This window comes from Camelus ferus, chromosome 7 (assembly GCF_009834535.1).
Source record: "Camelus ferus isolate YT-003-E chromosome 7, BCGSAC_Cfer_1.0, whole genome shotgun sequence".
Lineage (NCBI taxonomy): Eukaryota > Metazoa > Chordata > Mammalia > Artiodactyla > Camelidae > Camelus > Camelus ferus.
The window spans coordinates 14909076-14924435 of record NC_045702.1 but is presented as its reverse complement, the minus strand read 5'-3'; the positions used below and the strand labels follow the sequence as shown (position 1 = coordinate 14924435).

The 15360-nt window shown below is 41.7% G+C and overlaps 1 protein-coding gene across 3 annotated transcripts in view; it reads left to right on the top strand.

Moving 5' to 3' along the window:
• The window catches only part of DGKI (diacylglycerol kinase iota), a 397841-nt gene that overhangs the window by 229416 nt on the left and 153065 nt on the right, over nucleotides 1–15360 (top strand). For all 3 annotated transcript variants that reach the window (XM_032483433.1, XM_032483435.1, XM_032483434.1), the window contains 3 exons: nucleotides 6715–6828; nucleotides 8293–8430; nucleotides 11432–11510. In XM_032483433.1, the coding sequence (XP_032339324.1) occupies nucleotides 6715–6828; nucleotides 8293–8430; nucleotides 11432–11510 (331 nt within the window). The remainder of the gene's footprint in view (nucleotides 1–6714; nucleotides 6829–8292; nucleotides 8431–11431; nucleotides 11511–15360) is intronic.

Sequence of the window (15360 nt, the reverse complement as noted above, 5' to 3'; positions counted from 1 at the left end):
GAATCTTCTTGACTGGTTAGGATGAGGATGTTTTAACCCTTAATCACATTAGTTTGTGTACAAAGTATTATTTAATATAGAGACATCTTGCAGTAATTTGGAAAAACATTCTTAGGCTTCAATATTACTTTCTTTATTTTTATGCTATTAAATGTGCAAAGAGGGTGGGGAGGTACAGCTCAGGGGTAGAGCGCGTGCTTAGCGTGCATGGGGTCCTGGGTTCAATCCTCAGTACCTCCATTAAAAGAAAAAATGCAAGGGGGCAGAGTGGTCCATCTCCCAATATGCGCTTGGAGGTGGAAGAGGTGGTTCTGCCATTATTGCTGTGGCTTTTGGCAAGTTCCTTAACATCTTTTGAGATGTTCTAAATCTGAAAGGGGGTACATTTGGATCCCTAAGGGTCTTCGCAGCTGTGGCATTATATTAGTGTAGACCATTGCTGTTCAAGGGAACTTGCCATGTTTTTTAAATTTCTAAAAGATACTTTAAAAAAGTAAGAAGCAGGTGAAATTAATTTTATAATATATTTTATTTAACCTGTATATCCAAGCTATTATTTCAACATGCAATCAATATATAAGTCATTAAGGGGATATTTTATACTTAATTTGTACTGTCTTCAGAATCCAGCATGTATTTTAAACGTACCCCACTCAGATTTGGATCAGCCACCTTTGATCACTCCGTCACCATGTGGTGCCAGTGGTGACTACAGGGGACCGTCCAGGTGTAGTCTCTTCGTAACTGGTTTGCATGGTTCCAAGGTTGTCACATCGTTGCAGGTACCCTAAGGGCTGGCCCCATCTTCGATCTCTAGGCTGAGAAAACTAAGCACCCTGTGCCCTGCCTTAGCACAGCCATAGCAGGGAAGAAAGAACTATTTCCCTTTAACTGACAGAGACAAGCAGGTAGTTCTGCACACCCCTTCTCCCTCAGGTCTCCATGTCGCAGCCCCTCTCAAGAAGCCCCGTGCACCCTCAGCAGCCCTCCCTGCGAATGAGGGGACAGGCAGTCTAGATAGATCTACATTGTTTCCAAAAAGCTCAGACCTTGACTTTTATCTCCATTTCTTTAGGGCTGATTTTCAACATTTCTTTTAACACAAAGTGACTTCGTAAACTACTAAATGCAAATATAAAAATATCCAAAGGAAGAGTCGTAGTGGACATGTTAGGAAGGGACAGCCAGTTGTCAAATGCTGCGTATCAGTTATCTTTGCGAATTCAGAAACGGTGCCCTCGTTTTCCTTTGATTTCTCCACATGAGTACCCGTCCCTTTTCTGCCTGCAGATAATGTGAGAAGATGCGACGTGCATCGGCTGTGTTCAAAGAAAATGTCAGCGCAGGGTCCTCTCCGCCTCTCAGCCAGCTCTAATCTTTGCAGACTGCTGAATGCAAACATTGCCCCACGTGCACTTGGGGAACACTGGGTGGTGGTGACAGCTGAACGCGGCCAGGTGGTGGCAGCATTGGCCAACGGCTGCAGCCGCTCAGCTGGGCGGCTTTGCCCAGGGTCAAAGCCCGGGACCCTGGTGTTCTAGACGGGCAGCCCTGCTTTTCCTAACACAAAGATAGGAAAGTGACCTTGCCCAATCCAGATCATTTTCCTCCGTTGTGGTGGAAAATATGCCAAGTGCTGTGTGTTGCATTTAATTAATTTTAACTGAAGGGGTGCTGGATGAGCTGGGGGAGATGGCTTGGGGTAATGCGAAAGCCCCAGCAAACACAGCCTCTGCCAGCGAACCTGCAGTCTGGACTTCAGCAGGGGCAGGTTCTGGTTCCCAGGAAGGGAGAGCCCCCAGTAACAGCTTTGGGCCGTAAGGGCTTTTACAAAGCTTCGCTCTCCTAGGGGCAGAAACACGGATTATTGCTCACGGTCTTTTATATCTCCTGCTATTAGTTTCTCTCTCTCTCTCCCCCTGGCACTTTCCTGCTGCGGTGCCGCTTGGCTATTACTGTTTTTGATCGTCAATGAAAGAAAGACTTCATGTCTCGAGGGCAATCAAAGGTGGGATCGATTTGTGAACTTGAGGCTCAACTTTAAGTGGAGAGACAGGAAGAAGGAAGGCATTTTGCTTCTAGGGAATTGGACCTTTATGGGTGAAGTAAAGAAAGAAGGAAAATACAGCTCCATCATAGCAGTTACTGTTAATCCAGTGTTTCCTCATTGTCAGGCACATGCTAAACAGTTTCTACATGTTATTTAATGGATAAAATACTCCTAAGAGTTATCCTTTTTCACATAATGGGGAACTTAGGTTAAGTGACTTGCCTCAACTCACCTGGCCAGTATGTGATGGAGCAGAGCTTCAGACCCAGCTGGGCTCCCTCTGGCTGTGTGTCTTCCCTGCACCCCTGTGCTGTGTTGCCTCCCCAAGAAGCTGGTGGTTGGGTAGTGATCACGTAGCTCTCGGATGAGAAAAACTATTCAGGAGTTGTGCAAAGACGCAGACCCACTTCAGTCAAAGTACTGTGAGCCTACTAACATTGTGATTGTTCGTGAGGGAATTTTAAGACACACACAAAAATCTGTGCTGTGAAAGGCAGGAGGCTTTTGATGACTACAGGTGTTACACTGTAATGACATACTGAGATAATCTGCTTATATTCAAGGGGAAAATTAAATAGTTGATTAATTGGCTGTTGGAAAAAGGAGCTAGAATCTCTATGCATGTTTTTAGAGCAAATCATTTGACAAGAAAGAGGAAGTTCCTTTACATTCATATCAGCTGTATGTTTTCCTTTTATGCTTAAGGCCGAGTGCAAGAGGGGAAGAAGATGGTGAGGAATCAAAGGGTCTTGAGGGCTCCTGCCATTATGGGGAAACGCAGCCCAGTTTCAGGTGGATTCTTGGCAGCCTGCCTTGGCAGGAAACAAGAAGAAAAAGAATAGGAACAGAACTTAAGGTTTGAATGAGGACAGTTATACTGATCAAAGGACGATTAGAGGACACCTTATCAATTCGTGGAAGTTATGGAACATTTATTGCAAAGTCATTTGAGCACTATTTGTGTTTCATGGGCTATGAGTTAATCTCTGACCTTCATAAGAGCGTTATTCCTGGGATTTAGAACTCTCTTTAAGCTCAGCATCAGAGGAGGTGGTTTGGCTGTGTGTGATTTTTCCCTCCTCTTCCTCTGCATCCTTTCACTATCCCTTTCTAGTAGTTGAGTGGTTCCCAGGATCCTGAAACCAGAGTCAGGTTCTCTGTAGGTGGCCAAGGCCTCCCATCCTGAGGCCACAGGGTCGGGGTGTTTCAGGTGTGTGGAGTGCTCGAAATCTGGCCCCGCTGCTAGAGAGGGGCTTTGTCCCTACAGCCCTGAGGCATCTCAGCTTTCTACGGGTTGTGGCTTCAGGCAGTGGTTCTCCACCCTCTCCTCCTGGCCTCTTTCCTGCTGGCCCGGAGGGAGCCCCGCCCTGTTCATACACAGCCTCCTGCCAGCAGGGGGTGAACTTTTATTCCCCATCATCAGATAGAAGCCAAACTCCTTGCCTTCTCTGCTGTTTTGTGCTTGGTTTGTTTCTGGCCCATGAAGATTTCTTTTTACCCTATTGTTGTGTCTAGAGTGAAATGGGATGTTGAAACTGTGAACTCATAGTATTACCTTTACCAAGAAAAGATAGACCTATTTCAAATAAACATAAGGAAAATAATTCCAATTTAAATCTACCTAAAAGAAAATGGGCTGACTTGTGAGTACAAATCCTAAAGGGGAGGCTGCATGTTTGACTCTCAGATAAGTTTGTTAAAGAAACTGCCTTCTTTCCCCTGCTCTGTATGGGATGTTGAGTTAGATTTCCAGTAAGTTTCACTGCATTTCTGAGAGTCCCTGGTTCTGCTCAGGGCTGTTTACATGTGCAGTCAGTGAGCCCAGATTGTTGGGATTTCTGAGTCTTCACGTCCTTCTTAATGCTCTGTAAACCCCTTTCTTGCAGTTTAATTAGGGGTGTCATCTTTTACTGTGTTTGGTCTATGCTTCTAGCAGCACAGGAACAGTAGTCTAGTCATCTGAACAGCTCTTTTTTCTTTTACTTCAATAGCAGGGTTAGGGGGGATTGTGAATAAGAGAAGCACTAATGGTGCTGGGTCGGAATCTAAGGACTCGTGTGAAGTGAATCGCCCAGGCTGGGGGATGGAGGGACTTCCGGACACTTGTATAGGTCGGGAATCTTAGTTGACCATATTGAGTGAACATGGTGGCATCCCTTTCTAGAAAGTAAACACAATTTGAGATTTCTTGATGAATGGGCAAGTTTTACATCCTGGGAAGCAGTCTTCGTGGAGGGGAAAGGGTTTTAGATGGGAGTCAAGACATCCAGCGTGACCTCACTGCTACCACTGCTGATGGTTTAGTCTTGAGCACATAACATGACCTCTCTGCCCCACGGTTAATAAATCTGCAAGTCAACTGGATTTGATTAAGCAGTTTCCAGGGTTTCTCCAGCACCCCAAAGCTTCCAAAGGTACATGCCATTGTCTCCGGGATGGTCAGGCTGTTGCCGGTGGATCCAACCGGTGTTCCAGGTTCTTGTCCCGTCCCAGAAAGAATTCAGAGACAAGACGTAGAGGTTAAAAAAAGTAAAGTGAGGATTTATTAAAGGATGGATAGTACACTCTCGAGGGGAGAGCGGGCAGGCTCAGGTGAGCGGCTGCCCTGAGTTTCTTTGGCAGGTTAGTTACATACGGTGTAAAAATGAATGGGCGGAATATTCATTGAGAAGGGAAGGGCTTGGGGTCATATTTCCTGACTATCATCCCAACTCCATCTTCCCAAAGGAGGAGGGATTTTTGTCCTTATTTAGTCTGGATCAGAAGTGTCCTGGTGTCGGTGCATGATGGGTACTTCTGACCTGCAAGGCTAATTTTATTGAAATGAGGGCATAATGAGCAAAAGGTTACATTCGGACACTGGAAATTCCTGTCTTTTCTGACCTTTCTTTGTTGGTCTCCAGGCCAAAAGGTGTGGCCCCTTATCAGCCCAAAGATTCCTGCTTTTCTTTCTTTGCCCAGGGACCCCTGGTGCTAACAGGACGTACGTTTTCCTGCATTTGGCTTGTGCCTCTCCTTTCTGCCCAATTCCTGCCATTTGGCCTGTGTCCCCCTTTCTCTGCTCATATCTAGCTATCTGCCTGCTCTAACGAGGCCACGTCTGGAACTGGGTTTAGTTCTTTATTGAAAGGCTCCCTCCGCCAGAGCGGCTGAGAGTGGCCTTTGGTGTGTGACAAACCTAACTTTGAATTGAATGCCAGCTCCACGAAACCAATGATGTGACATTAAGGAGGTTCCCGAACCTTTCAAGTCTTGGTTTCCTTATCCACAAAATGGAGATGAAAATCGTGTCTGTCGTGGAGTTGTTTTGAAGTTTAATAAGATAATTCATTAGAAGACTTTGCTCAGGGACTAGCACATAGAAAGTAACCAGTATGCTGCTCTGATTGTTAACGGTAAATTCCTGGAGAGCAGGCCTTCTGCCTTACCAATCTTAGTCTAGCTCACTTCTCTTTTTATTTCAATTGCTTAGTTCTGTGTTTTATCTATAGTAGTGTTTAATGAATGTACTATTAAAGTACAATTTTTTTTAATTAAAAATTCTCATACAAATTTAGAATGCGTACATGTCCAAAAATTATTTAGCTTTTTAATAAAGGAACCAGCAAGATAATACAGCTTATTTACTGGAGAAAAAGAGGAAGACGATTATGTAGTTTATAATAACTTTTCTAAATTTGAAATAAAATTGGTTTTTGCCTTTAAGGGTGAATAGAACCATAACCTTTAAAGTAATGCGGTTTTCTCGGTATTTCTGCCTCTACAGGACAGAAATCCTCCAGTTAACCTACATTTATAAAGTTCTTAGATAGGCCTGTGACACTGCTCTACAATGATATTGTGGGGATATATGCAAGCTTTCTTTTTGCTATTTCCAAGTTTGGGGTAATTTTTCTAAATAGTTATAAGACGAAACCCAAACTATTATTTATCTTAAAAAAAAAAAGATTAAACAGGAATATGATTCTAGGATATAAGTATCTATTTTCTGCCTGAACTTATAATAAGTACTAGATCTATCCATAATTATGTTTTCATAATGTTTCATTAAGGGGAATATCGGGCTATTTAGGAAAACACTACTAATTTCTAAGATGATACCGGGGCGAGTAACCATGTAATGAGTACTTACATGGGCCACGCACCACACTGAGGGCTTTATACACATTTTTGTTTAATCTATAAACAATCTTGTGAGCTAGGTATTATTATCTCCATTTTGAAAATCAGATAAATGAGTCTCAGTGAGGTTAAATAATTTAACCAAGGTCACAAAGCCAATATGAGCCAGAATTGAAATGCAGGCTAAGCTTGAATCTTATGTTTTCTGCTGTAACCTTTGTATGTACTTCCCTAAATTTTAAACCCTCCTGACTTTCAAAGCAGCTCTCTGGTTAGACATAACAGCTGAATGGGTCTGGTTTTGCTTATATGATAGAGCATGTGCAAAATGGTTCTTTTCCCTAGAAGAGAGCTGCCATTTTGAAACTGCTTGAGTTAAGGGGGCCTTTGTGTTCCCTGGTCACTGGATTAAAACATGCATGTTTTAAAGAAAACTAAAACTATTCTACTTTGCTCCCTTTAAAGCCTCCTCTTCTCAGGTTGTCTTCTTTGTAACTTATCTGTCTTTCTTATATCTCTTCTGGCCCCCACAATGCCTGTAGGTGGGCTGGATCCTTTCCATTCTGGACGAGCTGCAGCTGAGCCCTCAGCCTCCCGTCGGGGTCCTTCCTCTGGGGACTGGCAACGACCTGGCTCGAACTCTCAACTGGGGAGGGGTAAGAGCTGCTCTCAGGGGCATGTCATCAAGAAACAGGGTCCCCAAATCCTCAGGTGATTTAATGGAAGAGGAATATGCCACTGTTGTCCAAGGAATAAGTTAAAGTTGAGAGTCAAGGTCCCTGTGAACCATGGTTTGATCTGGTAACTTCTTCAGTTTGAACTTATAGTCAGCTAGAGAAAAGGGAAAGATTTAGGGGAGGAAATGGGGGTTAGTACACAGGCCTGGGGCTTTTTGAGGTATCCACTAAAACTCAGAGGGTGGGTTGGCCTCAAGTCCTCATGTTAAACAGTCACAGAGACTTGAATTGCTCCTGAGCCTCAGCCCTGGCCAGACTCTCGAAGCTGGTGCAGACTTAGAGTCCTTACTTCGGAAGAGTTATGGCTTTGTTTGAGCATTTGGTTTTCCTGGACAGTGTTGTCATGGTTGTGGCCGTGCAGGTAGCCAACTGTCCTTTTCACCATGGAGCCAACTTCAGGCAAACGTACTGAAGGGAGTTTACCTGCACTGCCAGCTGTTTCATCATCACCATCATTATTTCTACAGTATTATTACTGCTATTTTTACAGTACTAACAAAGTAAGAAGACACAATATGCTAACATTTGCTGTCATGCCAGCTTTTTATCTGCTCATAAGAGGCCATTACCTGGGCTGGGCTCCATGAAAATTATCTTCAGATATTAGCAGATATTAACTTGGCTTTTGGATGAATTAACCTCCCATAGGTGACACTTATGGTCAGATATTAGCAGTTGTTTATTTTGGGTGAATTAGCCTCCCACAGGTCTTTTTTTTTTGTAAAGTGTATGTTGCGTAAATAATAAATATGTTTATATAAAGCAGCTAATGTATTGTCGTATGAATTCCTCTTATCCACATCAGCGACTTGCTTATCCTTAGTAATCACACTGTCTGTAACGTGTGCTCAAGGAATAAGTAGCTCCCTACCAGGGCTGTTCCTCAGTCAGACTTGCCTGAGGTCACAGAAGGAATGGTGTTTCACTATAAAGTTAGGGAGAGGTGAGTGAAATGGAATGTCAAAGGAAGAAATTGTCTATCAGATGCCACCTTGATTCTTTTCCCCCTTTTCCACCCACACTTGTTCTTTGTATCCCTCAAATTTCTCTAGTGGGGGAGCCTGGGGAGACCTGTTTTTACTCTGATAAAAATAGCCATCCAGCGTGGCTCTCAAATGCCTACTGGTGACAACTAGTTCTCGGTCCTGGCAAAAGTAATTCTTCAGCTCAGACCAGCTAGGGTTAGTATTTCTGTGCACATTACCTGTGACTCTTGTCTTAAAAATCTAAGTACCTAGAGGAAGACAGGTTACTCTCCCAGCCTTGCTAATTGCAAAATAAACAGAGAGCCGTAGCAGAAGGGCTCTGCCTTGCATGAAGTCCCCTTGGCCATACTGTTTGCTACTCCCGACGGCAATGTGTGTTTTTTCTTTGATCCCTTAGGGCTACACTGATGAACCTGTTTCTAAGATCCTTTGCCAAGTAGAAGACGGGACAATTGTACAGCTAGATCGCTGGAACCTCCACGTGGAAAGAAACCCAGACTTACCCCCAGAAGAACTTGAAGATGGCGTATGTAAGGTTAGAGAGCTCTTTCTTCAGCAGAAAGGAACCCTGGGGTATCTGCCTGAGCAGGAAGTACATTCCTGGCTGGAGGGTCACATGCTGATTCCTTCCTGTGAGGTAACAGGGTCGTGTTTGAGTTTATGGCTATTAGGACTATGAGAATGACACGACCCAAAGATCCTGCCCTTAGACTTCTAAAGACTAAAATTTCCTATCTGCTTCCACAGCCCAGAGAGCTGTTCTGGGTCCTCAGCTTCCACACCAGAAAGATATATATCGATATTCTAATCTTTCAAATTCATTGCAAACTCTTACCCTACGGTAAGATTAAAAAAAACCCTATGGTCTGAAGAATCAGGCATGTGGTCTTTCAATAGAAAGATAACCTCCTGAGATTAATGGTCTGATATCAAATATCTCTGATGTTTAAGAAGCATGAACTAAGCCAGTTTCATCCCTCGGCTGGGATGTGAAAATGCCTGAATAATTATGTGACTTCGTGTTTTCCCTCTAGTGATTAAACTTTTATTTAAACCTAGACAGACCAAGGGACAGAGTTGTACTGATGCTCATGTGGAGCTTCCTAGGAGCATTTGGCTTTAAGTTCTGGCCTCAGTTTCAGATAACTGTGATAGGTTGCTGAGCAGCTGCTTGCTTCATATTGCGTTCCACTTCTATGGCAGTGTTTTCAAACTTACGTTGCATAAGAATCTCCGGGGGTGCCTTCCGAAAACACAGATCACAAGGCTCCATCCCCAGGGATTCTGATTAAGTAGATGCAGGGTCAAGGTCCAACCATCTGTGCTTTAAACAGCATCCCTGCTACGTTGGATTATGCCGTTGATGGAGGCCAAGATTTCCTAGTTGTTTCAGCTTTAAAACCCAGTATCATTTTATATCAAATGAATGCGCATTAATTTATTAGCACCATGATCCTGACCAATTCTGAAAAATGTTCAAGTTTCTTATTTGGCTAAAATTGGTTCAGACATGTTTTGTCTTATCACCAGGTTTTTTTTTTTTAACCTAAACTTTAATCGAGAAATTGTAAGTTTTCTAGTAGATACCATGATTGCTCAATTGATCTTGAGTTCATAACATCACAATGTTGTTCAAACAGGCATCATCTTGGGATATAAGATGTCTTTCTGATGTTTTTGACTGACAGAAATGGAATAGAAAATAACTAACCGTACAAAGAACTGTACCATATGGAAATTTTAAGGTCCCGTCCCCACGAAACTTGGAATGCTTAGGCCCCCGACAGAAATCTATGTTTAATTCTCTTCCCAACAGCTTAAGGAATGGAAAAGACTTCTTGGTGGAGCCAGGGAACATTAATCCAGATAATTAAAGGGCTTTGAAAATGGGTTTTTGAAGAGACATGTAGGAAATAGGGGCAATTTTTCCTGGAAAATGTGAATAAGAACTTAATAACAGACTAGATTGTGACGTTATTTAGAGGATGGTGACCAGATGTTCCCCTCAGCTCTCAGTGGCTGCTGGGACATGGGTTAGGACTGCAGCCAAAAGAACATAAATGGTAGAAATGAACGTATCTGTGCTTTTGGCAGGATCACCCTGCCCTTGCTGTCATTACTAAGGGCTGGTGTTTTGTTTAAGTGCGGGAACTGGACATTCTCAGATTTGCAGCCAGGAGAGTGAGACGTGGTTTTGGCATCGCTCTATGCGCCTAGCTGCCTGTTCTCCGGTTGGTTGTCACCACTTCTAAGGGCAGATGTGGCCTCTGAATCATTACATGCTCTGACTCAGCCTTCCACGGAAGGGTTCATCCTTTATTCCCACTAGACACCCAGGCAATCCGATTTCTTGCTCTCTGTGTTAATATCTCTCCCGCTCTCCCTCCAACTCATCCTCTCATTTCATTTTTCTCTCAACGGGGCAAGAGCCTCACTCTAGTCCAGCAGAAAAATCTTACTGATTAAGGTGCATGTGAAGCCCTCAGTGAACTTACTTTTGAAACCTGGAGGCTAAACACTTATTTCTGATAGAAGAGAGGTGCATTTCTGTCTGGAGGGAAAACCTGATAATTATCTGGAAACATTATCCAGGCTGAGATCAGTTTACCTCTCTATTTACTTGAGTGTTTATCTTCCATTCTGAGTTGCAGAAGGAAAAGTGAAAGAACTGCCATTTGCCTTCTAGCATTTTCCATGTGTTTTTCTAATTGTTCTAACGTTGCACCCAAGCCTGAAAATCCTGTTAATTTTGTGGTTTTAATGCAGGACTTTAGGCTACAAACTCTATTCTTTCCTTTGCTCAGCTTGTAGCAGCAACAGCCCAAGACCTAGAGGACCCTGGGGAGGAAAGCTTAAGTTTGCGTGTGTCTGTGTCTGCGAATTTCACAGTCATATTAAAGACATAAGATTTGATAGACTAAATAGGAATCTTCATACTGAAAAATACACAGACACACATATGTTTATTTTTCTTTTTCTTCTGGGTTGAGAATAACTGACTTATTGCTTATGTGACTTTGGTAAAGATTTATAGTTTTTGAAAATAAGTGAAGGGTAAACAAGTTAACTTATTCATTTTAAGTTGTAGTATTAATATACTGAACGTAAATTCTTGAGGAAAAGTGCATCCACTGATTAAGAAGTTTAGACACGATGCTTCGAATTGAATTTACTTTCTCGTTTCGCTTAGTGAATCACTCTGTGTAACTGTTACAAAAGTGCATCCCTCAGCTTAAGTCAGTTCTCTTATTACAGCATCTGCAAGAATGGCTCTCATTTAATAATTTGTATTTGTTTTTCTATCCTTTGTTTCCTAAACTATTTAAAATTCTTGGGAGTATCATTTGAGTTGAGCTTTCACTGAAAAATTAATTCAAAAATCCCTTGTTCCTTCTACATAGACAGCCCTACCTTGAGTCATGTCTGATCTTTCTCCCAGGACTTGCCCCTGAGACAGGTGTCTGGCTTTAAGTTTTATTGTTCTCTTCTTGCCTGGTTATGCACAACTTTAGCTCTACCTTTCTTCATCATTGCAGCTTCCTCTGAATGTTTTCAATAATTACTTCAGCCTTGGATTTGATGCCCACGTCACATTGGAGTTCCATGAATCCAGAGGTGAGGACAACGTCCCATTTCCATCTCCCAGGGAGGAAGTTTCCAGCAGGTGTTTGCATGTTCCCTTTGTTTGCACATCACTCACGTGTTGACAGTGTGCTTCAGTGTTGTTTTATTTTAACCTTCATGGTGACACTGGGAGCTGGCCAAGATGGGAACTTATTACAGGCAGTACCCTGAGACCTAGCTGTTTAGGGTCTCAAAGATGATTGAGGACAGGACCAGATGTTGTGCCAGATGTTGGGACTGCTAATCTTTAGATCTGACTAGAAACTTGGAGGCCAGTGAACTCCTAAGAAGTGATAAAGAGAGAGTCTTTCGTTTAAGGCAGTAGGATACTCACAGCTTCTCAAACCACCAATTTTTAAAGTTCATAACTTTATAACCAGAGCCATTGAAATCTGGTAGCAAAACATAAAAGTCTTCCGTATGTGCGTGAGAGAGACAACAGGCACCTTAGAACAATGGAGGGACTGTGGGTGGTTTAGGTGGGAAGAAAAGGGCATGCATGGTGTGACTGGACTAGGCTTGAAGGTGCTGGGACTCTCCACTGCACAAGACGGTATGAATGAGCCTGGTGGTCATTCCAAGTCCTAGAAGAGATGGAGTCAAGATTGGGGGAGCAAAACAATTTTTGAAAGAGAAATAAGATGAAATAATGACATGTGGGTTAAATATTTCATCAAAATTTTCTTATGCCATTCAGAGCTGAGAAAGTGTAGGGTTTTGGCTTATGCTTTGAAGCCTCGGCCCCCTGCTCTCTTGGTCTCTCCTCATCTCTCTCTCTCAACTCTCTTATTAATATAACTGTACTAGACATCTGTGTCTATGCCTGTAACTTGACCCTTGTGGATATGATAATATGTAACCAAAAGAATGCTTGGCTATAGGTTAGCAAGTAATTTGTGAGATAAAAGTCATAAAGCAGTGACTGTTTTACAGTTCCCCCTGCCCCAGATTCTGCAGGAGCCTATGTGGTTTTAACTCACAGAATTTGAAATACGGAGTACAACCAACTGTTCAGACTCCAGTAATAATGCAAGAGAAAACTATGATTTTAAGAGTTAAGAGTGGAGCCATAAGATGAAGGATGTTACAAGACAAAATGAAAGTGAAGTGTAAAACTGTAATTCTCTTACGGAATTCAGCAGTTTTGGTAGACTTGGCATTCTTGGCTTTATGAGGATTTGAGGGTCAAATGCTGTGCCAAATAAAAGCAATACTGATTGAAGAGAGAGTCATGGTTTTCCCTGATTAGCCAGAAAATCACGTAGAAAGGTTGGTTGATAGCAGAACCATAAATATCAAATACCCAAATCAGAAGCACCACCACGTTCCCCACCACCACCACCCCCGCCCTGGACAGTTCTTGGAGGTGTGATATTCAGAGGGTCCTATACTTAAAATCTGTTGTCCTTCCTGTGTTTAAGGAGAGTTAATTTGAGGAAGTAAATGGGTATTTTTTTCTTCATTTCTTACCCCAATTTTCCCTTCATATTCTCTAGAAGACTTTGGATCTGGCTTCCTAATAAAAAATCTTTGGGTTACTTAACAATATTTGTAAAGTAGTACAATTATCACTAATGCATGAATCTCCAAAATTAGACATCTTGGCCTGAAAGGAGGCCTGCATGAGTAAGGGGCCAACAATGAGCTCATTCATGGGAGCCCAGTGTTTCATTTAATTCATCTGAAATTTGTCCTAAGGATGCATTTCCTTGTACTGTGGTTAAACTTCCATGCCTCACAGTGAGAGGGCAGCAGAGAGGGACATCCAGGTGAAAAGACCAGGTTTAGAAGAGAATTCTGGTGGGAAAGAGCTTTTTCCTTTCCTTTCAAACTATGAGACGATTTCATTTTAGAGAGGAATATGCATATTATTGTGGTATATCTCTGTATCCATAGTTTTGCATCTGTGTGACTGTAAAATAATTAGTGAAAAGATGCCAGGCATTCATCTTTGAATACTTTATTGCTGAGACTTAGTGTAAGGGCTTTCCTGCAATGGGAGAAGGAATTGCAAACATTTCCCCTGCAGGTAAGCCTGGGACCCTTGAGGAAAAACAGCCACTGAAGAGCTGACAAGGGAGGATTGATGTGGATGGAGAGTAATGAGTACCATGTTCATGGAGAGGGTATAGAGATGGTACACAATGAATATCCACAAAATATTGGGACCAGATTTGGTTGATATGCCTGGACTAGAGTTGTGAATTTCTCAGTATCTGTTAGTCTGTTCTTTTTGCATTAAGTGAAAAAAAATTATTATTTATGATGAAAGGTATAATTATTCAAGCTATTTAAAAAAAAAAAAAACTATTTTCCGTTTATTTGGATTTTTCTCATATTTTTACCTGGATAGTCAAGCGCTCAGGTTCATCTGCAGAAAGAAAAGAAAGATAGCAAGAGGTGGACTTATTTATTCTTGTCAGTAGACAGTGAGTGACTTTTCTCAAGCGACACGTACCATAGTGGAGACTTCAACCTGTTCTCAAATACAGCCACTCAGGGATTGAAACTTCATGACAAAACTTGTATCAGTTGCCATTACATACTTGGAGAGTGACTCAAAGCCTCATCATGAGAGCCATTATAAAAAAATGAGCTTGCATAGAATAACCTATTAGGTATTATTGAAAAAGATACAGTACTTTAAATTGAGAATTATGCTAATCCATTTACATGGAATGGGTAATAAATCTCACTAAGGCAGAATCTTGAAAAAATTAATTGCAGAAATACTTTTTGGCGAAATTTGGCAGCTGTGAAATAACCCATCAAATTGACATGGAACAAATGCAGACTTTTGCATTACTAGTGATATTTTATTTCTTTTAGAGGGGACAATGAAAATGACATTTATTTTGAGACAGTATATTAGTGGCTTTACTGTGTAAATACTTTTAGAATTATCAGAAAATCAAGTAAGGAGTGAAGATAGTCTTAACAATTTGATTCTGAATATAAAGAATGCAAGCATTTGAATAATTTGAATAGAAAGAAGGTATACTTCATTTGATTGGAAAACAGATGCTTTTAAAATTTTTCTCAAAGTGGCTGAGCCACGCATGGCTGAACTGTCGCTGCTTTCATATCGGAACATGCAATCGTTTGGAACAGAATTTAGAGATTTAATAGGACTGGTCATTTAATTGTCAGTTGGAGTCTTGCCCAGTACTTTAATCATTATTGCATTATGACAGTGCTTGAGGAAGTACATTGAAAATATTCCAATCTATTAATATATAGCCATGTTAACAATGATTATGGTTATCAGGTAGCAAAGCTAGGTCTCACTCTGCCAGCTATGTGAATTAGATTGCCTTTTTTTTTTCGGCCATGAAGGATATTAAACACATCGAAACTTCTTAGTCTGAGATTGGATGCTTAAGTTTTACTGCTTCATTGAAATTACTTATTATTCAGAGGATTTGAACCTTATGCTACAAGGTCAAGGAAATACAATTATAACTCTAGAGGAGTCAGCATTTAAATTTGATGTAAGATTTACTGTTTTCACTGAATATACGGAGACAGTGCAGATCAGCATGTTTCCAAGGATTATGAATGTTTCATGATTGATACGGAGAACTGACAGATTTCTTTAAAAAGGTGTTATTTTCAATGGATTGCTGAATTTTATCATCCCCTTTACTGTAAAGGACCCATTGTGCGGCTGTTGTCCAGGTAGTAAGACTCAAGTACAGTTTACCTTGAGAAACTCTCACCGTCCAAGGTTGTCTGTCTGTAACCTTTGTTTCTGTCTTGAACCTCAGCGTGGCATCTACTCATCATTTAAGACTCAAGTGTACTTGCCTCTGGAACTTTTCTGATCATTCCCTTTATGTGG